At 38.7% G+C, this 22,354-nt stretch overlaps 4 protein-coding genes across 5 annotated transcripts in view; 2 read left to right on the forward strand and 2 right to left on the reverse strand.

Moving 5' to 3' along the window:
• LOC131777980 (general transcription factor 3C polypeptide 3) overlaps positions 1 to 2,429 on the reverse strand; it is a 16,236-nt gene extending 13,807 nt beyond the window's left edge. For both annotated transcript variants that reach the window (XR_010715815.1, XM_059094351.2), the window contains exons 1-3: positions 1,928 to 2,429; positions 1,094 to 1,495; positions 288 to 364 (exon numbers count right to left, since the gene is read on the reverse strand). Coding sequence is in view for 1 of the 2 variants with exons in the window: in XM_059094351.2 (XP_058950334.1) it covers positions 288 to 364; positions 1,094 to 1,495; positions 1,928 to 2,126 (678 nt within the window). In the remaining variant the exon portion in view is untranslated. The remainder of the gene's footprint in view (positions 1 to 287; positions 365 to 1,093; positions 1,496 to 1,927) is intronic.
• Positions 2,264 to 7,026, forward strand: LOC131777981 (serine/arginine-rich splicing factor 3-like). The gene is made up of 4 exons (XM_059094352.2): positions 2,264 to 2,731; positions 5,258 to 5,320; positions 5,776 to 5,883; positions 6,244 to 7,026. The coding sequence occupies exons 1-4, from the start codon at positions 2,349 to 2,351 to the stop codon at positions 6,431 to 6,433; spliced, it is 744 nt and encodes a 247-aa protein (XP_058950335.2). The 5' UTR covers positions 2,264 to 2,348; the 3' UTR covers positions 6,434 to 7,026.
• Positions 7,027 to 8,545: 1,519 nt separating this feature from the next.
• LOC131778021 (uncharacterized) lies at positions 8,546 to 11,402 on the forward strand. The gene has a single exon (XM_059094398.2). The coding sequence runs from the start codon at positions 8,568 to 8,570 to the stop codon at positions 11,103 to 11,105; it is 2,538 nt and encodes an 845-aa protein (XP_058950381.2). The 5' UTR covers positions 8,546 to 8,567; the 3' UTR covers positions 11,106 to 11,402.
• On the reverse strand, positions 11,377 to 22,272 carry LOC131778022 (eukaryotic translation initiation factor 2D). The gene is made up of 19 exons (XM_059094399.2): positions 22,130 to 22,272; positions 21,355 to 21,545; positions 20,773 to 20,856; positions 20,154 to 20,253; positions 19,653 to 19,760; positions 18,914 to 19,047; positions 18,243 to 18,422; positions 17,392 to 17,506; positions 17,154 to 17,199; positions 16,733 to 16,836; positions 16,132 to 16,213; positions 15,108 to 15,178; positions 14,662 to 14,751; positions 13,985 to 14,074; positions 13,256 to 13,318; positions 12,431 to 12,488; positions 12,008 to 12,098; positions 11,811 to 11,900; positions 11,377 to 11,528 (listed from the first exon to the last, which is right to left on the reverse strand). Exons 1-19 carry the CDS (start codon positions 22,183 to 22,185, stop codon positions 11,455 to 11,457), a joined length of 1,827 nt encoding a protein of 608 aa, XP_058950382.2. The 5' UTR covers positions 22,186 to 22,272; the 3' UTR covers positions 11,377 to 11,454.
• Between the last annotated feature and the right edge of the window lie 82 nt (positions 22,273 to 22,354).

Below are 22,354 nucleotides of genomic sequence, written 5' to 3' on the forward strand. Positions count from 1 at the left end.
CATATTCTCCAAACTGTTCTCTATACATTCCCTAAGAAGCTGACAAGGAGAATTTGTTTACCAATCAAGAGCTTCTTTACTTGGTGATCATTTTTCTTATTCTCCTGACCTTATTGTGTGATTTAAGGGTGATAAGGTAAAGAGAAATTAGATGCTTGTCATTCTTAGGAGTCAAAAGGTTAAATGAAAAGAGATCAGTAACAAACCTATAACAAAGGAATTGTGTTTAATCTGAGACTGACTCTTTCCATCAAATCACCGAACAGCCAACCTACTATCAGCAATACCTGCAGTGCTTTCTCTTGGTCTCCCTGTTCTTCATACATCATTCCTAAGGTCTGGAAAGGTTCTGAACACTTTGGAACTGAAAATTGTTATTCAGATCAAAATATTAACATGAAAAAAAAAAGGTTGCATCAATTACAGTGCAGCTACATATTAATGAAATGAAATAGTACATAGGTGTGCATAACAGTGATAAAAGGTCTCCTTCAATGGCGTTCTTAAGGATGAAGCCCACATATGTGTTGTAGGAACCTGCAAGGAATGGCTGTGAAGGAACCCAAAAGATAAACTCTTAGCAGTCATAAAGGTGAAGCTTTATCAAAGTCAATTTTTTGGACATATCATCAAAGCTTTGCACATCTAAAGAGAAGTATTTTAAAAATACCAAAATAAAGAAACTTTAGATCAATATCAGTATCTGGGCAACTGCCCACCTACCCCTCCCTAACTCAACAACAGTCAATTGATAACAAGTTAGAGTTAATGTTGGGTTAGGGGAGGGGTAGATGGGCAGTTGCCCAGGTACTGATATTGATCCAAAACTTTTAAGCTCCACAATTATTACACACCTGTACTTAGCCCTTTACACCCTAACATCAGTATACATATTCTCCCTACTAATCTCTATATATTTCCTAGGGTGCTGACAACGAGACTTTGTTTATTCAGTCGAGCTTCTTTAGTTGGTGATAATTTCCTTTATTCTTGTGACCTTAGTGCTTGATTAAGGGATGATACTGTTAGGAGAAATTAGATGCTCGTCACTCTCTCAAGGGTTTATGTTTGCAATTTATAATTTATTGAGTACCTTGTCGAATAAGCTCCATACAGATTCCTTTAGCTTTCTCAATTTCTCCTCTAGCCCACAGAATATTAGCTTGACCCATGGTTTTCTTTAATTTTGGAGGTAACTCGTACAATTTACGACGTCCAGCTCTTCGCCGTTTTTGGACAGGAATCTCCTCCATGAATTCATCAACACCAGTACCACCATGTTTCTTGGCACTTTTTGCTGCAGCTCCTTGAAGCAAAAGATCTGTCATTCGAACTGATGGCTGGGATGCCGTCTGTGACTCTATATTGCATTCATTTGGATCACTATCAGGAACATGATGTGGTTCACCTGGGAGATCTGTGGTTGGTGCTTCTGTGGATCCAATTTCTGCCAATTTTGCAAACATTGGCTCTGATACAAGAACAGTGATCATATCTGAAAAACAAAACCAGGCATGCTGCTTTGTGTAGTATACATGAACTTCCCTCACAGCAGGTCATCACCTGACCTAAGTTTTCACAGTACATCATAGCTGTAGCCTCAAGGTAAACTTTTGCTTTCACCATTGTTTACATTTATCAAACAACTACATGTACAAGGAAGTGTGGCGTTACGAAGAAATCTTTCCCCTAACCTCTGAATAACTTCAACATTGATTCCTACTAAGACCTCTTATGACAGTAAAATACAGGGCATAAGTTGATGGGGGGTGGGGGGGAGGGGAGCTTGGGTGCTATGGCCCGCACTCTCCCTCACCCCACCTCACTGGGTCTATCTGCTCATGATCGCGTGGGGCATTACATCAAAGGACCGTAAAAAAGAGTGTTATTTTCAATAATAAATACAAATTAAAATAAAATAACTTGCCAGTAGTTTCGCCTTTGTTTTCACTCTCCACTGCTCGTCCTTGGCTTTCTTCCTCTCGTCCGACCTCCTCGACATCTTGTAGGCCGATATCCTCTGTCTCTGCCTCGCCCGATCCACCTCCTCCTATTTCAATCCACTGCTCAAAGCTTATTTCTCCACGTACATATTTCATAAGAGCAGCAATTCGTTCGTCTTCCATTTTAGTTGGGAAGATCAGCACATATCATGCCAAATCGTCTAATAATTTATTTCCTTCCAGTACGTCCTCCATCTTTGGCCTGGATACCAAGCTTGTCATCCGGGAGTTCGTGTGTAACGTAAAGGCCTTTGGGATAGTATGCTTCACCTGCCTCACACTCGCTTAGTTTGAACGGAAGGTTTTGTTTGGATTACTTTTGGAGTACTTGCATTTCGCTTCCAAATGACTCGAGTTTACGTCGGAAATCTGGGAAATAAGGGTTCCAGGCGAGAACTCGAACGTGAGTTTGAGAGATACGGGCCTCTTCGCGACGTATGGGTCGCTCGAAATCCTCCAGGCTTTGCTTTCATTCTGTATGAAGACTCACGGGATGCTGACGACGCGATCCGTGAAATGGATGGAAAGTTAGTATGTGGAGAACGGATTCGTGTAGAACTTGCTCGAGGTCCTAGTCGTGGCGGAAGAGCTGCTCGGCTTGGACTGACGGAGAAATGCTTTGATTGTGGAAGGGTTGGACATTACGCTCGGGTTTGTACACGTCGACCGCCCGGCGGAAGTCGAGACCGCGATCGAGAGCGGCGGCGCTCCAGATCACGCAGTCCACGGTAAGTTAATACCCACAAGAGGTTGTTCGTTCATCCATGAAGTAATCGAAATCTTGTCCATATGACCTGTATTCACGTATAAAGTGGAACTTAAGAGTAACTTCTATGCTGAAGCAAAGGCAACCATAGGCAAGCTAAGTGAGCTGATTTCATTTTCAATCTTTAATCGACGTACATTTTTTTTTCCTCCGAAAGTAGAACTGATTTCGAGAAAGTCTCAGGTCTGAAGTCTATTCTTTTCGATCAGAGTCCCTCGAAGCAACCCAAAGTTTAGTGTACCCAAAGATGTAAGCTTTTTTTCATTAAATCATCTGTATCACATATCAAAATATTTGTAGATAGCATGTGACAAGTTGGAAATATCTCCCACAAGACACTGTTAACTAATAATACAGAGTTTTGTTGTTTCATATATCAGGATTATGTAAATATTGCGTCAGTTGTGAAATCAACTGGCATGCGGTGTGCGTCGCCTACACCTTCAGAGGTGATTCTACCCACCCTGAGAGTGCTTCTTCTACTCTACTCTCCCCTGCGGCATCCACGAGCGTCATGCGTTCAACCATCTTCTCCGACTACAAGCTTTATGCTTTTAGCCTCTACCCACGAGCGTGCAGGTTTAAACAAATCACTTCCCTTGTGACAAACTTAGTGCGCACTTCACAGCGTCACTTCTGTTACTTTTGTCAGTAAGTACAAACTTTTCCACAGTAGCGTGATTCATGCATCTCAGTCTTATTACAGATGGGCAAAGGAAAAATGCTGAGAAATGCAAATTGTCTAAGATCTGTAGTCTAAGCAATGGATAACAGTTTAAAATTAATTTGGTTTCTTAATACTTAACCTTTTTACCTCTAAGACTGACTAGCATTTAATTTCTCCTCACAATATCACCCCTGAATCAAACATTAAGGTCAGGAGAATAAAGGAATTGATCAGCCAACTAAAGAAGCTCTTGAAGTAAGACAAACTCTCCTGTTCAGCACATTAGAAAATGTTTAGAGAAAAGCAAAGAGATTATTTATGTGAGGGTGAAAAGTGGAGAGGTAATTCAGGTGATACTGATGCCTTCCAGGAACAGAGGCTTAACTCACTAATGCAGTTGTGTTAACTGATCCCTTTGTTTTTCTTTTTAAATGCAACTACCGGTAGTCATGTTAATTGCCTGTGCTTGCAACAGGGTATTTAATTGTGTGTGAGTTTGCCAAAAGATTCGGGACTGCAGGGTCCAAAACTAACTTTTTCATGTGAGTGTGTAGTAGCCATTAAACTTCTCTGTTTTGATTGCCAGACGGAACAATTTGGTAGCCAAAAAAGTCATTTTTGCGAAATTTTCACCTTCCAGCTCCAACAAACATTTAAAGTTTCCCAAATTTTCCTTATTGACCTAAAATACATTTTTAGTCATGAATGAGGGGTTGTCAGTTGAGTGTATAAAAGCACAGTAAGAGAAAATGGCAAATGTGTTATTTCTTGACATTTGTTTGCATGATGCCTGCTGGCATCAAGCATTGAAATTCTGGTTGTGTATAACCAATTTTCAGTCACATTGGTGATCATTTAATTGCAATTTCTGACCCTGTCTCTCACAATAAAAGAAACACAAAATAATAATTTTATAAACTGTTAATTAGATTGTGTGATCCTTTGCCTTCTGTCAGCTGTCGTCTCTGACATGTTTATTTTAACTACTGATGTTTCGACTTTGATAAATGTGATGGTTTTCTCCTTGAGTTTCTGCTAAAATTAAAGGTAGTCTTCAGCTTTAATTTTTTTTTAAACCTTACAGATTAAAATTCAATACTTGTGAAAGTTTAGACTTTATGTTAATTACCTGTTTGTGGTCATAAAATTTGATGCCAATGTATGGCTGTAAAGTAAAGATGAGATTCATTCACGAATCATTTCCTTTAAAATGTAAACTGATTATTCTAGCATTGTAGATGAAGCTACCTTTTTTCTGTAATGTGTTTCTTTTTGGCTAATAATTAGAGCAAACTAACCACCTAAACACACAGGTGATTGTAAGTTTCTAAAATCTTCTCTTGAGCTTAAAATAGAACTATGGAAAAAAGCAGGAATTTTCTTGTGTTGTTGGAGTTGTTCCAAAATAAAATACATTGAAATTTCGTCAAATGAATGAGAAAAAATATTTTTCCTCCCTAAAATGACATGTTTGCATAAGATGAAGTATGAAAGGTTTTATTAATGCAAGAAATGTCGATTCTTGGCTGGGATATGAGGTGTTTTTTCAGTAGTAATATGCTGTAAGTAAGAGGAATAAATGGAAAAACCTCTCTTTTTCTAGATTAGACTAAATCTGGAATTATCTGAAAAAATTTGAGACCCAGGAATAACCCTAGCTTAGAGCAATTTTTTTTTCTTTCATGTTGTAAATATTTCTGGTTTTCAGTGACCTTTCATTTATTTGTCTCCGGAAGCTCATTTTTTAAAAATCTGTTTTCTTTTGAAAATAATCAATTGAATGTTTAACTAATTACATTCATTTGCAATTTAATTCTTTAGATCCCGTTCCCGTTCTCGTTCACCCAAACGAAGACGCAGTCACAGTCGATCTCAGTCTCCAAGGTTAGATAAGTTTGTGAAGTAGAAAGTACTGTAGACCTTTCAAAGGTTGTGTTCATCGCAACACCTCAACATTGCTAAGAAATTTAATTTTACATTCTTGTAAAATAAAGCAAAATTGGTTCATACCATAATGCTTTGTTACAGTACATTATTTCTCAGTGAGTACAGGTGTACATGCATTTTGATTGGTCATTTTAGTGGACCGTATTTCACTGTAAAGCCTGCTAAATTCAAAATTTTATTTGAGATATAATAAATATCTTACTAACCTTATTTTTTTTTGGTCTGTACTGTAAGTTATGGAACCTTGGTTTTTTTTTCAGTTGAATTTGTGACACTGTTGCACTTAGGGCATAAACTTATGTGCAAATAGTTTAGTCTACAACTTACAGTATGGACCTTGAGCTTGAAAGAGGCACCATCATTTTGTCTCCCTTTTTTTGCCCATGTTTCAGGAGGAGACGCTCTGCATCAAATGAAGACAGAAAATCGAAATCTCACTCAAAATCTCACAGTAAGAGCCGTTCACGCAGTCAAAGTGAAGAGAAAATCACTAGAGAAAGGTGAGGGTGAATCCTTTTCATGAAACTTTTCTGTGTTGTACAGCAGCCCCTGGTTGTTTGGAGGGTGGTTAACACTATTCAGTGATAAATCTCTTTCCAGTGGATGGCAAAGTATAATTATTTTTCCTCACCTATCCACTGGTTAGCAATCCATCTTGTCTGTATTTTGGGTTTGCATTATCTACCCTGTGATCAACAAGGCCCAGAGTGTTAATTTGACTTGTGCTACTGTATGTGGCTTGTATTTCACAATGATATACATGAAGGTTTGAAGAGTTACTATTGTAAATGCAAAAAGTCTTCTTTCTGGGGTAAACTTGTTTAGGGTCAGAAAGGTTATTGAGCTGTTTTTAATTTTAGAAGTGCAAGTCCTGGTCCTGACAGAAAGCAAGAGCAAGAGAAAGAAGACTATAAAAGAAGGGAAGAAACAGGGAGACAAGCTGAAGAAGACAGGCCAAGGGCAGAGGAGGAGAGGGAGCAAAAGTCTCGCAGTGCCTCACCTAGGCCAAATGACACTGACAGCCACTTTAATGATGACAACGTGGAATAACAGTGTGGCTTCTCTCACTTACAGTGTTGTCCAGTTATTTCAGTATTTGTAGATATTCTTCTAAAGTCTGTAGCTTTTAATCAAGAAATTGCTTGAAGATTCAGCTGTAGCTATGGTTTTCCTTGTCTAGATTAGCTAGTTGGTGAATATTGAAGGAATTCTGGGTCAAAATGTAGCTGTTGGATTGGGCGGGGTGCAAGTGGGTCCATGTTGTGGTAACAGGTCAGGCTGTTTGGTGTGAGGCAGGCCCTTTTGTCACCTTAGATTCTTTGATAACCTAAGGCTGGTATGGTGGTGTTACAGGAACCCACCCACTTGATACTCAGGATTCACAAAACAAATATAGTTAATTATCTCCAAATTTTTTTTATCATTAGAAGTAGTAATGGTATCACTTGCATCGTTCTTTATTACATACTTTTTCTGTTACCTGTCTACAGTGTTTATTATGGTTAGTATATTGTGTGAGTTTGTAGGCGGGGAAAAATTAAGACCCATTTGAAATCTATGCAAATTAAGTCAAACCACCAAATTCAATTGTTAATGTCATTGGAAATTTAGTACTGTTATAAAATACCTGAGTTTTACTTCTATTGCTTGTGTGTGCCTTTGTAGCAGTTTATTGTCTCATAACTAATTACTTGTTTAATGAAATGGGGTTCCTTTGGTTTCCATTGCAAGTTGCCAGCTGCTCAGGCACTTACAATTTTGAAGGGATACATTGTTTTCCAGGGGTTTCAAAATGTTTGTAAGTAGGTGTCCATGAAAAGTCCATTGAAAGGTAATTATTTTGACCAGAGTAACCAGCGACATGTTGGTGAGTAGCCAGCAGAATTCTGGTGGTCACTGGCTTGTTTTGGAACCCCTGGTTTTTTCCTCATTACCTGTACAGTATTTATAATCTTTTAACAGCACTTTTTGGGGAACAAAATTGCTTTCAGTAAAGTATTTTGATTTCACTGAGATGGTTCTTTTTCCACTTTCTTATTGTTTTACACTTGCTTATTAGCTTAGGCATATCTTTGCAATGAAGTCAGTTGTTGCACTCCATATTTTGGGGCAGCATCAGTATCTTTCTTCTCCATACTGTTCTACATACGTTTCCTTTAACACAGGCCAGGGGAATTTATTTGATACTCAATCTTTTAGTTGGTGATCATTTCTTTTATTCTCATCACCTTAATGCTTAATTTGGCATTGGTACAGGACAAATAAGATTTTGGTCACTCGTGGGAGTTAGGGCTAAAAACTTATGCTTTTAGTACATCTATACTTGCACACTTTGTGATTAAATTACTTCATGTTCAGCTAACGTGTTGCTGTTAGGGGGCTGTCGTCATTAGAATTCATGGAATCAATGAACCCCAAGCGTGTAGAGGGTGAGGACAGCTAGATTACAACACCGTATTCTTTGTCCACACCGCATGTGTCTCAAATGCCCGACAGCCCTAGCAACACCACTTCTGTTCACTGTCAATGTAAGTGGCAACCACAAGTTTCATACAGAACCAACTGAGCAGTGACCAAATGCTGAAATGAAAAGGAAATTTCCATTTATTCCATGTGCAACAGAATGCCTACTAACTTGTGACCAACAGTTGTGAAGAAAACAACTTTCGGTGGGGCACGTGTTGATCACAAGATTTAGGAGCGAGAAGGGAGAGAGAGGACCCTGGAAACGAGATTGTGAATGCACATGACCTCATCAAATTTGCCACTGACAGAAACCGAAATGCTGCTTGACGTGTTCTTGAAAGTACCTGAATCGACTTTGGTGTCAAGTTAGAGTGAAAATGTAAGAAGTTTTTGTTAGCGTCCCATTAATTTTGCTGCTATAAAACAGTTCACTTGATTATTGCCCAAAGTACGTAGTCGGCTGACTTAGCCACTACGATAAGCGCAACAAACGCATTTTACTAATTTCTTTCACACTCAGTTCAGTCGATCATTCAGTTTGATCTATTACGACCACCGCTGCAGTCTCGTTACAAGCGAGGCATTGAATAACATTCTAAAAATAGTTTTCTTTGGAAACCGAAATTCCCAAAAATGTATATCAGTTTTGGAGAGTTTGCAAAAAGAAGATTGTAAACCCGACGCGTACCAGGAAATTGGATTTAATTCTCTCACTGAAATGGACGCCACGAAAGAAGACGAAAAAGCCAAAGAGTTAAATTCATTGTTCGAGTCTATTGGGCAGCAATGGCAAGACGCGTATGAGGGACTGAAGAGAAATAGGGCCGAGTACAATTGTCTTTTAGATCATATATCGGAAGTTTTGAGCAAAGTTAATCCGGAAAGTCAAATCACGCTTCGTCCTTATGGAAGCGCCGCTGAAGATTTAAAGTGTCTGGAACCCAACGATATTGGCGATGTGGACATCATGGCCTTTCCGACTTCTGAGGACTTCATAATTCCCGAGAATTTTCTCGAATATTCCCCTGACAATCCACTGCATGTGAGAATCAAAGTTGGCGACCGTCCCGTATTTCAATCCTGTCTTTATGATGGTACACAGTACTTAGCCACCTCTGCCATTAGAAAGTTCCATAAAGATATTTATGGGAGTTCACTGCCTGATTTAGTTGAACGTTTGACACGCACATTTTCCGCACTGCCTCTTGGGAAGCTTTCACCCTTGGAACATGTCAACACCTACCTAAAGAACAAGACCTCGAGTCCAGCTGTCACTATCGATTTTTCTCAGAGGTTTGGCACTATTTTCAACGACCAGACAACCCTCGATACCCAAGATTATTTGTCTCTGGAAGGGTCTCTGAAGGCAGCTGACTGGGATTTGATGGCTCATGTAATCTGCATGGGGAGAGGAATCGAGTACACAAGGAAACACGCCGAAGTAGTGAGCGACTTTGTGCAATCTCTGAGTGATTTGATAAAAGAACAGCAAAAGAATGGTCTGTCCTTTTCATCTGTTTTTCAAGAGCTTTATTTGAGCAATAGAGCGGAAGGGCTTGCGAATAGATTTCGAGAGATTGAAGCTCCCTCGCTAGTTGAGAAGATAGGGATCTTCTTACAAGTGCCTGCAGAAGAAAGAAAAGAGGAACAATTTGTTTCTCCAGAACAAAAACAAGACAGTGTGTGCGAAACCTCAAGTGCCATGCTTCATACGAAATACGAGGGTGGACGCTCAAATGGAGACGTCTCTTCTACATCGAGCCATTCCACATCGGTTAACGTTATACCTGCGCAAGAAGCCGAAAGGAAAGATGAAGACAGAATTGTAGACAATCGTAATGAAGAGCGCAGTGAGGCGAAGGAAACTCATGCACCAAAGAAAAAGAAGACCTCTGAGGCAGAAACTAAGACGACCGAGTCTCTAAGGAAACTGTATAATGACTGTATTCAACATTTGTTGTTAGCAGAGACGGATGAAACGACAGGAAATGCCCCACACGGGACGGAACCATCCAACAACGTTACAAGAACGAATTCCTATCATCAGGCATCCGGAATAGATTTTGTTCCCGCATTGCGATCTCATGGATGGCCGAAGGTAGCTCAAGATTGGCTCAAACAAGAGCGCAAATGGCCTTCCCCAAAAATGGTCGAAAGGGTTTTTCAGGAAGGAGTCCATTTGGTGGTAAAGCCGCCAAAGAAAAATGGAAATCCTGATTGCGATTTTAGAATCTCGTTTTCTCACGCAGAGTACCTCCTGAGTCAAGACATGAACGACATCCAACGAGAGTGCTACCGATGTTTAAAGAAATTTTACCGTGCTTATCTTTCCAATGCGGAAGGTTTGGAGTCATTCCACCTCAAGAACCTCTTTTTACAAACAATAGAGGAGACTGGGGCCGAGATGTGGACCGAGAGAAGACGGGCCGAGTGTATGACGAAACTACTCGGGAAGCTGTTGAAAGCTTTGAAAGACAAGGATTTGCGACATTTCTTCGTGAGATCGTACAACCTGTTTGGAGTAGACTACATTGAAGACCCAAAGATTCTCGAGTCCCTCGCCGAGATGGTTGAGAAGATTATGGAAAATCCTGAGGAACTGGCAACGGAAATAATAAAGAATGGAGAAGAAGAGCTGAAGAAAGCGTGCAGTTCACTAAAGAAAAACCATGGACAGTTTGGTGATGCCGCTGTGGAACATCCACCCAAAAGCAACAATCACACCGAGAGGAAGGAAGCTACTGATGATGCAAGTGAAGGATATCGATATCACGATCTGAAAGATATCTACCTGAAGATCAGTGATGAGATGATAAACATCGCTTACAGCGATACGGACTGCAATGTTGAAACCTTAGAACCCCTGGAGAGGTCCGTCGTGGAACGCTTGAAAGAAGTCAGGCAGAGTTACCCCAATATCGATGCTCAAGACGTTCTCAAAATATTCGACTTTTTTTGGAACTTAACCTATTTCAAAGTTTGGATAAGCTCGGAGCCTAACTTGAGGCGTCGTATGCTTGATGCAATTCGTGATGATGTTGAAAGTTGGAGGGGCACGATGGACGCCAAGGAAGACTTCCCTTCATCAGGGGATAGAGCAGCTCCACCAGCCATGATGCAATTTGCCAATTTCTTGGACTATAGGAATGTTTTGCCAGCTGGAGCAGTGACACAGTGCTTTAGTAAATTTTTTGCCAACAACTTTAGACAAATTAAGCAACCAGCGGTTGATATAGACGAACTTTCATTGGACTAAATTAGCGCCACTTAGTAAGCTTCTGTAACCGAAACAGTATCTCATTGCAGAGTGGAATGTTGGTTTCCGCATGTTTACCTCAAGGGCATTTTGTTTTAGTTAAGGGACTTACCCACAGTTGGCGCACTCTCTTAAGTAAACATATGGCTTAGAACAAGAAACACTGCCTAGGTAATGTACCTAAGAATTTCCTTAGAATTGGCATTGCAAATTATCTAATCGCCAAGTTTTTTTTTTTTTGTAGACATGACATATTTTTGTTGTTAGAGAATCGAAACCAGAGGAAAGCACCGTGTAAAAGGCTCATTTATTTTATGTCATAATAATTAAAATAATATTATTATCAGATTTATTTTTTCTTTTTCTTGCCGCTTTTGAGTAAGTCAAGTCCATTGATGTACTTCTTAGGAATCTTGTATTCATCTACAAAAGGGCGGAAAATAAACTTTAAGTTTGTTAGATATTATGCATAAATTTTGCTCTCCAAATACAACCCGCATTTGCCAGAGAATATTCTGAAGAAAAACCGTAATTCTGCCAATAAATTCCATTGTCCTAGTTAGCAGCATCTATCAATAAGAACATTTTTCACGAGGTGACTACCCTTGGTATAGCACTTTTTTCCTCAATACCCCACGCACATTTGTTGGATTTCAAGAATACAGCTAGATTTCTCCTCTGTTGTATAAACGACCAAACACTAACCTAGTAGAAATTTCGCCACGATGTCCACTTGGTTTCCTTGCACTAAAACCTGCAATCCAGGCGTAGTATGTTTCCCCGGAAGCTGAGAAACTATAAGGAAAATAAGGAATTGTTACAGGCACGAGATGTGTGAATATTTTAGTATTGTGTCCATAGGATGGAAAAAATAAGACCCTCGATATAAACACGTTTATTACCTGAAGTACTAGATGCAGCCTTAATTTGCACATTGTGAGCAAATTCTTGCGGATCAATCCCGTAGGATTCAAGATTACGGATCAATGTAACCTAAAATTAAAATAACAAGCTGTTATTGAAGCCATATTTAATTTCATTGGCAAAAGAAAGATTGTAACAGAACTCGAATACAACATAAGGTTACTTTTCTACACGAGTGTTGCTCAATTCTCGTATTGTCTCACTAACTTCTACCTCGTGAACGAGGATTGGGAATCCCTCTGAGAGAGTACGCCAGACTTAAACATCATGAGTTTGTAAGCGGGGTTTTGAGCGCGTTGCTCAAAGTGTTTATTTGCTTAATACTTTTGAGAGGTGTCTGACGAGTCCTTGGCCAAGAGAAACCATTTCATGTCAGCGATGTCAATTCCTCTGTTAAATACCTTTTTGTTGCCCATTCTTTGTTCCACTTTAATTTCGATAGATTCGATTTTCCCTTTCCTGTTTGGATAAAAATAAAAAAAGCGAGGATGAAATCACTGACTAACAAAACACGTTAGTAAAAACACCCGAAAGGGGGGGGTTTCATATAATGGGTCACTCAGGAATATTGCTACTCCACCCTGGATGCGAGACGCGGTGGCCTACTGGTAAGTGCGCTGGACTAGAAAGCGAGAAGTCCGGGCTCAAGACCTGGCCTTGTCATCATCCTTTGTCTTTGAGCATAACACTTAACATTCTTTTTGCCTCTCCCCACCCAGGAGTACAAATGGGCACCGGCGAATTGTCAGGGAAGCCTGATGAAACGCAGAGGGGTTAACCTTGTGATAGACTGGCTTCTCGTCCAGGGAGAAGGGAAGTAGAAATACTCCTTGTCGCCTCATATTATGGAAATCGGGATAAGCTCCGGCTAGATGTGCCACCTGGCTTGAGCACAGACTTAAATAACCTTACCTACACACTAACCCTGGATCTGATCTTAATCGAGCGCTCCTTATTTTGAAATCGGTTGTAGTGGAGTCTGGGGAACATGGTACAAAGGGCGAAATCGTGTGATTGCAAATTAAAAGTAAATCAAAATACCCGCATAAGAGGAGAATGTTTGGAGAAGAGTCCTCCCGAATACCGATGCTGAAAATGTTTTAGCGAGTCAATGAAGATTTTAAAAAAGCCAGTCTTACTTCTTACTCTCTTATATTGATCAGATACACTGGGAAGAACACAACTTCTATATATATCTGGCTACAAAAATACAGGTTTCACTTCACCTGACTATTGACTCCTGGCCTGGAAGTGTTATTCGATGACAGTTATTCATTTTCGACGACACTCTGTTGGGGCAAAGGAAAAGGCAACTATTGAAAAGACTGAAAAACTAATCTTGGAAACGAACCAAATGACTTAATTGCGTAGTGAGAGGACAAGAGAATTATTTCCCAAGCACATTTACATTGTATCAAGGACCTACCGAAGAGTTAATTTATATTCGATCTAGTGTGCTAAATTTCTTCCGATCCGATGAGGTATTGTGAGTAGCGAGACCGCAGTAAATATAAAAAAAAGTTGTGTTAAAGTGCCTTCCAAAGGATATTCGTTTCTTTGGTGTTTCGTTCGACCAACAACTTTGCACATCGAGTTTGGATAAAGTTAGAGAGAGGGAGAGGAAGAGAAAGGAAATTAGTTTTGTTGATAAAAACGTCTCCGAAAGAGAAGGGAAATGATTTTTATTAACTAAGAATTCACAGTACAGACACTCATCGACTTTTTGTCATGAACTGAAAATAACTTGATCAGGAATCAACGTATCCTAGCTGACGCCCTGATTGCTGTGTGACAAACTCCTTTTTTCGAACTACCATCAAATATTGTAAAACTCTCTTTAAAACGTCATTCAGTTACCACTGTATAAACTAAGATAATCGCATAACGTGAAAACATGCAAACAGGGCTGATGGGGAACAACAACTCACAATGCAAACACAAAGATGTATAAGCACCTTTCGAAGAGCCGATCCCATGGAAGAACTTCAATATTCTCGTTTTTGTTCAGGAGGATTTTAGTCAGGCTGGGATCTAGTACAACCACTCTGAGAAAAAAAAATCTTGAAGTTATAAGAAACGTGGGCAATAATTTTATAATTCTACATCGGTAGATTGATACAGTTCATTTGCGAACCAGACATCGATTAGATATTGGACTGAGAATTTTTAGTGATGTCATGTAAGCGTTCATAGTTGGCAATTTTGAATTTCACGTCAGCGTTTGTGAAAAAGATAAAAGAAAGGATATGTATATTACTACTCGTCTGGTAGTTTTATGTCCGTAAATACTATCAATTGACATCCATAGTTCAGTTGTATTGCACTTTCCTTGCAAGGCTTCATACAGTTACAAGGCACGATTCTAGAACGTTGGATTCTTCACACTCTGTCAGCCCTTTCTTCTTATAAGTCAAATAATTAGTCAATTTGACATTGGTGCGTGTACGAATTTCGACCGAAAATCACGTCTCATTTGACCCAGACGCTTACACCCGAAAAGATGAACATTGAGTACTGCATCAATTAATTCTGTTCGGGTTATTACCAGCGATTCTGTCCAGTTCTTTAAAACTGCGCTAGTATAGTGAATGTTGCCAAAGGGTAGGGATGGGAGACATTTTGTGGTACATACCTTTTGTCCTCATTTGACATAAGGTTGTGAGCTTTCACGTAATTCGTCATGGTCGTCCGGACACCAGCATGATTTAAAACATCATTTTTCCTGAAACAAAAGATAGGTAAGGAATGATTTAATACCAGATAATTTTCTGACACAACGATGAAATTTGTAAGACCTTCCTCTTTCAGTGGGTTTGTGTCATATTCATAGAAAATTGGTGGAAGTTTTCTATCTTGCTTTTGTGCTAAGGATTGTCATGGAAAGCTTCAGACAGCTTGTGATTTGAAAGCCGTCTGATACGACAGAAAACAGACAAATCTCTATGGAATAAAATCACAATCGAAGAAACTAAGCTGGTGCATGTTGAATAAAGACCTAAGAACCGATACAAACACATTACACCAGCAGTTTTCGTACCATCTTATTCTTTGAATACAGCTCGTTGTCTCATGTCTTACCTGAATCCAAATTCGGAAAATATCGGTAACAATGCTGCAGATACGGAAAACAGCTCTTCGATACATGGAGGCTATAAAGAAGAGCATAACGATCAGTTAATCGACTTGACATATAAGGCTCCGTCCAAGGAACACTTCTTTCTGTAACGCCACAAACCAGGGGAACAAAAGACTCCTGGGTCCAGCAACTTTCAACTGAATACCAAAAGGAATTCAGGGATTGTACTTGTTTCACTAACTACGCCTTATGATTAGTCCAGAAAACTTGTGCCAGTCTCTCGACCAATCATATGCTAGATTATAGCCAATCGCGACTGGGTCACTCGCGTTTTCCCGCGCTTGCAACCGTTTGCTTGTGGTTACTACTGTCTCGTGACATTTTTTCTTTGCTCTGATTGGCCATTGTGATTACTTTGGTTGCGTTCAACCGCACTCAAACAAAAAGCGCTCTCTATTACGATTTGTAACATTCTGTCAACCGCATCACTTTGAGTTTGGTTGTACATCACGTAATCGAAAACTATTACAAAGCATTCTAAATGTATTCTTACCGAGCAGAGGGCAATTCTTTTTTAATATAATTAATGGAAATTTTCAGTCGAGTGTCGAAGGTAATTCTGGCTTGCCTTGGTTTTCCTCAACTTCGCTTTGTGATTGGTAAAGAAAACTCGCGTCATCCTCTCAACCAATCAGATGCAAAGCTTAAGACAATTGCGACTTTGTTATTGGCGTTTTCCCGCGCTTCAAGAGGTTTGTTAGTTCTAACTTTGAGTCCTCATTGGTTAGTGTTGATGTTAATCTTTGTTTTGATTTGTCACTGGTCTAAAAGTGCCAAACGACTAATACTAAGATTGAAGAGAATTGAAAAAAATTTCCCAATAATAGGAGAAAAAGGCGCACGGTAATGTACTTCTCTCGCGTTCCCATTTGCATGTAGCTTGAATACGTATATACATAAATTTTTAGAATGAGATTAAAAAAAAAAAAACTGCTGTAACACTATATAGAAACAGATAAGACGCACCTCTGTGCTGCAAGAAGAAGTAGAGCTCACTTTTTCGTTGACGCTTTCAAAAACTGGCGCGTTTACTTTAAAATCCTTCAGCCTGTTCAAAAGAATGTGTAGTATTAAAATCACGCAGGGAGAAGCGTAAAACATTTTTAACGTGAAATAGCATTGATATTTCAATATCATAATTTAGAGTACATTGACCCAACCAAAAACCTCGATTTATCAATCACATCTCGCATTTTGTGTGGTCTTCCAAGCGTGTGATTGATGTTTTGTTTACAACACTTTTAAATCTGGTGCAAAACTGTTTTTAGTCAAGTTGTTCTTGCCTTCCCCATCATCGTTGTTGTTGCCATGGTTGTTGTTCTTGACGATGACGTCGTTGATTTTGTTTTTGTTGATGTTGTTGTTTTTGTTGATGTTGTTGTTTTTGTTGATGTTGTTGTTGTTGTTGTTGATGTTGTTGTTTTTGTTGATGTTGTTGTTTTTGTTGATGTTGTTATTGTTGTAGCTGTTGTTGTTGACGTTATGTTTTTATTATTGTTGTTGTCGTTGTTTTTGTTATTGTAGATTATTGTTGATGTTGTTGTTAATTTTTTTGTTTACCACTCACTCTGGATTGTCCCAAGTTATACTGGTGATATGATCGACTCCTTTGGACGCCTCCTGTACTGATATCAAACCTCTCTCTTGCATGCATTGAAGGAATTTTGACAACTGAAAAAGACGTCGAAGAAGGAGTTCAAATTGGCCTTTTGTCCTCGTCCACTTTAACAAGTAAATGAAGGTAAACGGATAGGTAGCTTTCCGTTGGAGAAGGGAGAACTTAAATGATAGTATAATTACCATTATGTTGCGTTCATGGCTTGTGCGACGTAACTTAACTATATCCTTGACGGTTTTCTACTGCAAACTATCTAAAGTCATGTAGCTGCTAAATATAGAATTTTTCACCCTCGCTATAGTATCTTCCAAGCTTAAAAATACTCCACAAAATCGGTTTTTGGTTAGCTTACAAAATTTTCAAAACTTACTTTTTTGTAGGAGGATTTCTTGATATCCAATGACTTTCCCTCCGGGCTGCGAACAAGGTTAAAAGACGATTACTTACAACTTAACCAAACAAGGAACAGAGTACTAGTATTTAATGACATTTTTATCGTTTGGCAATTTAGCATAAAAATGTATCAGGAGTACGATCTCTGAACGGAAGAATTACTTGAGCTTACTGTAAATGGTCAGAATTTATGCAAATAATCCCTTAATACTAACCGGGAAGGTAAAAGATAACTCCTGAAAAATGTACTGGTCAACACAGGAAGCTCGACTTTCTTCATTCTCAACAAGGCGCAAAAGAAACAGTACTCTAAAAGATCATCCATATTCTCTGAAATAAATATAATAAAAAACGAACAAACAGTAAATTGTTAGCAACTTCAAGAAAGTTGGTGGAATGATTCAAACTCCTCCGCTTCTCAAAAGACTGCGCTGGTTAGAAAACAACTTATCTGAGAATTTCCAAATACCTCTTCATACTTTGCCCCTGATTTTGGGTTTATCATTGCGGTGCAAAGAGATTAGTGCTTTCGAATATGATTACCGACTTTTTTTGCTTTTTCAAAGTTATTTTAATATCATTATGTTATAACTTCTATGTTGTAATCAGTGGCGGATCCAGACCTTGAACTAAGAGGGGTGGGGGCGGTTTTTTGTCGCTTGCCCTGTCGGCTTTTCGTCCTTCTGCGATTTTTTTCTTTTACCCAAAATAATGGGACCTGGGCCCACCTGGGCCCCTCCCCAAGATCTGCCACTGGTAACATCGGGGGTAAGCTTTTAAAGAAACTGTGGTGCTGCGTCGGTGGGAGAGTATAACAGTGTAATTTAGTTTTTTCAGTTGTTAGTGCTTTCAGCTTTGAAACTCTTTATGGTGGCCAATTTACGTTATCAACTCTGTTGATAATACTACATTACCCTATCGTTTAACACCCCCCACCAATGCAGCACCACAGTTTTTTCTAGAAACTTACACCCTTTATTCCTATTTTTAAATAAGCTCAGTGAATCTGGAAAATCTCAAAATTCCATGACTCATAACAAATGAATGGTACACGAAAAGAGCTCACCTAAAAGTTTGTCTTGTAAATTTGTTTCATTTTCAGACTCTAGGAATTCTTGTTCAACTTCATTACTGTCTGCATTTGTAGCACTTGTTGACACTGGGTCTGTTCCATTGCTTTCCTCAACTGAAATTTCATCTTCCTTTTCATCATCTTTCTGAGCAAAGCCGTCTGAGCTTTCAGTCTCTGTAAATTCGAAATCTTAATGATTGATTAACCCTTTAACTCCCACAAGTGATCAACAAAAAACTTCTCCCTACAATATCCTTACATTATCCAGCAAATAGGTGATGAGAATGTTCAAACTAATACCTCCACTGTTAATTCTGACAATTTGCTTAATGAAAAGACAAGCAATTTAGGTTCCATTTGCAAGGAATGTTAACTGCTACCTGGCCTGTAGAGTAGGCATAATTTTGGCAAGTGAGTGCTCAGTTTTTTCTTCATAAAAATTATGCCCCCCAGCTTTGATTTTAATGGCAGCAGAAGGCTGGGGAAAGAAAGAAATTTTTACCAAGGGGGAGGTTGGCAGTAAAAAATAAGGAGAGGGACAGGGGTGGGGGAGCGTCCACTCTGACTCTAAATCAAACATGGCTGGTTGAATAAACGATCACAAGCTTATAACATTAGCTCGCCCTAATAAGACGCCTGTACAGCAAGCTAACTGCTATATGTACCTTCAACTTCCTTTTGATTAATGTCCTTAGTTTCATCGAGTGACAATTCTTCCATACGATCATTAACATCAGCAATTTCAGCCTCATCATTTATCTCCTCCAGCTGCGGTAACTGAGTTTTACTGCCATGTGCCCTGGTAATGAAAACAATATTTGGTAAATAAAAACCACACCAGTAGTAAACAAATATTTTGCATGCCCAGTATTAAAAAAAAGGTTAAATCTGAACAGGTGACTTTTAAATTGCCACTGTTAATCCTTGAACTCCCATGAGTGACCAAGGCAGAATTTCACCTCACAATTACATCAATACAATATCAAGTGATACCAAACTCTCCAAACAAAAATCATGAGAATTGTATCACTGACAGTAAGGAGAATTACTACTGAGATCTTCAGAGTAAGACAACAATCATTATTGCTTACCCCCTCTCCCCCTGATGAGATACTTCTCCGGATTGTAGGCCACCCACCCATCCTTCCCCAATATTTCACTGGGTTTTCCCTGTAGTTTACTGGTGGTCATACCCCCTCCCTCCTCCCCCCCTCAAGGGTTTTGCCAAAGATCACAACACAGTAAACAACCCTTCCTGTGGCTTGAACCTGGATCTTAAAAAAAGACTGATCTAGCAAGCTAAACCCAACCACGTGTCCTCAAAAAAGCAAAATAATCATTAGTAATTATAAATAGTTAATCTCTTAATAAGGATGTATTTGCTATAAATAACGATGTACAAACCATAACAGGTCAAGGTAGACGTGTTCAATCTTCACCCCTTTTCCTCTCAATCCATCCTCTAACAAGTCCTTACTGGACACCAATGTTGTTCCAATGGCCACAGAAGCTCTAGTATGAAACAAAATGCATCCTTCAGGAATAAGAACTTGTTTCTAATTTGTAAATTGACCATACCACATTTTATTGCATTCACTGATAAACTTTTTCAACTTGCAGCCGAAAAAGGTTAGCTCAGAAAACTCAATATCACTTAACCCTTAACACCCTAAGATCAATGTGCAAGTTCTCCATACTGTTCTTTATACATTTCCTATGGTACTGATATGGAGAATTTTTTTACCAATTAAGAGTTTCTTGAGTTTGCAATCATTTCCTTTATTCTAATAACCTTAATGTTTGATTCAGGATGTGATACCATTAGGAGAAATCAGATGTTTATCACTCTTAGCTACTCAGTCTCAAATATTTCATTTGGTTGCAAAATAAGAAGGACAACTCTACCTGTTACCCTTGAGACAAACACTGCAAAGTGTACCTCTCTCAAATCTTCCCACAGCTGAGAGTCCCTCAGAGGGCAGAATGACACCAGGAAGCATTAGGTCTAGGAAGAAGGAACAAATTGGAATTTTAAGAACATAAACAAATAAAAAAGCTCAAAGAATCTTTACATTTTTTATGGGATCCTTGTGCATTCTTATTCCATAGGATGTTGTCAGTGTAAAATCAATTCATGATCAGTTGCATTACATATAATTTTGTCACTAGGTTTTGCTTGTACATGAGGTCATTGATTTTTACTAGATTTACAGGTTTCGCACCATTATCAAATGTACATTTATATATATTATATATATATCAAAGATATGATTTTTTCTGACCTATAATTCAGTCCTAAGCATTTTCCTATAATCTTAAATCAGGCAATTAAGTCTGTCAATTAGTTAAATGAGTGTCAAGTTTACAAAATTCAGGTTTCTCTTAAATTTCATTCTGCAGAGATAAGCTCAGTGAAAGAACAGTTTGTTGCCCAAGAACAGAACACGATGACTTGGCCAGGGCTTGAACCCAGACTGCCAATCCCTAAAGCCACTAAATACTCTTTGCTAAGCAGCAAACTTACCTGCTCCACCCTGGAGTTTTTCAAAAACAGGGGGCCATGTTTTGAAGCTAAGAAGCAGGTCAGGAAATTTCCACAGAGTATAAACTAAAACATGATTGAAATAAATTCAGCTCCACGCACAAATGTGACAAAGACAAATGAATAAAGGGGGTGAAGATTCTAAGGAAACTGTGGTGCAAATTTGGTGAAGGGTATTACAAGATAATTTGGTCTCATCTACTGAGTTGATGATGTAAATTGGCCACTCTTGACCCTTTAACTCCCTGATCAAATTTGTAATTCTCATTACTGTCAATCATACAATTCTCATAATGTTAATCCAGAGAATTTAGTTGTGGATCAATTAATTATTCCCAAATTGATATTTTTCTTTATTCTCATCACTTATTATTGATATTGTAAGGAGAAATTCTGTCTTGGTCACTCATGTGAGGTAAAGGTCTAAAAGTTTCTAAAGCTGATGTTTCGAGAATTAGCCCTTCATCAAAGTGAATAGTAGACAGACATAAACATAAAAAGGAAATATTGCATTTACTGTCAGTGAGATATCTTAGTTGAGATTACTATATATACCATACTTACCTGTTGGGAAAACTTTCTTTTCAACTTCAAAGAATATTGGTTCCCCACTGAGACAAAAAACTGTAACATTCTGTCCAGAATGTGTCATAAGACGCATCACTGAAATTTCCTCTTTGTTTGGAATAATTTCAGTGATTTTGTCTTGTGATAAATTGGGAAAAGCATTGCTAACATCTGATCTCAGTTTTCGCCTGTAAGTTAGTACACAGTAACAACATAAACCTTTACACCTTAACATTAGAGTGTATATTCTCTACACTGTTTTCTATATATTTCCTATGGTGCAGACAAGGAGAATTTGTTTATCAATCAAAAGCCTTTTTGATCGGTGAGCATTTCCTTTATTCTTGTGAACTTTTTGTTTGATTCAGGGATTACATTATGAGGAGCAATTAGATGTGAAGCATTCTTAGGGGTTGTGAGGTATAATTTAAGTAATAAACTGAATTTAGAGAAAGAGGTTTTTATCTTGTCATGAGCGTGGGACAGAGAAAAAATTCTGAGTCCCCATGAGGAATCCCACCTCAGTCTGAGGTGCGATTCCTCATGGGGACTCATTACGAAAATTTTAGACAGGATCACAGCTTTTCGTTCAAAAAGGCTTCTCTGATTCTCTGAATATTTTAAAGGCCAATTTAGCATAATAATCCTACATAATTTATTTTTCTTTTCATGATATTAGATAAATTTCATCTAATTTCGGACCTACCTTCGAATGGTAGTGCAACATAGTTAATAAAATCTATTTTGTATTGGTTCATGAGATGTTACTCACCGATCGGACCCGCGAATCGCAGTATTGGATTTTACTCGAAAAGGCTTGTGAAACATTTCTTTATTCTTTCGTCAATAACCTTCCATATGAAAGGTTAAAGTGTTGTTTAGGGGAAACTGCTGATACAATGTAATTCCGCCATGTTGAATTTAGCGCGTAGACTGGCACGATATAGTTTCCAGATCTCCATCGCCCTTTGTTTTGCAGCATCCCGGATGTTATCTG

This window comes from Pocillopora verrucosa, chromosome 12, assembly GCF_036669915.1.
Source record: "Pocillopora verrucosa isolate sample1 chromosome 12, ASM3666991v2, whole genome shotgun sequence".
NCBI lineage: Eukaryota > Metazoa > Cnidaria > Anthozoa > Scleractinia > Pocilloporidae > Pocillopora > Pocillopora verrucosa.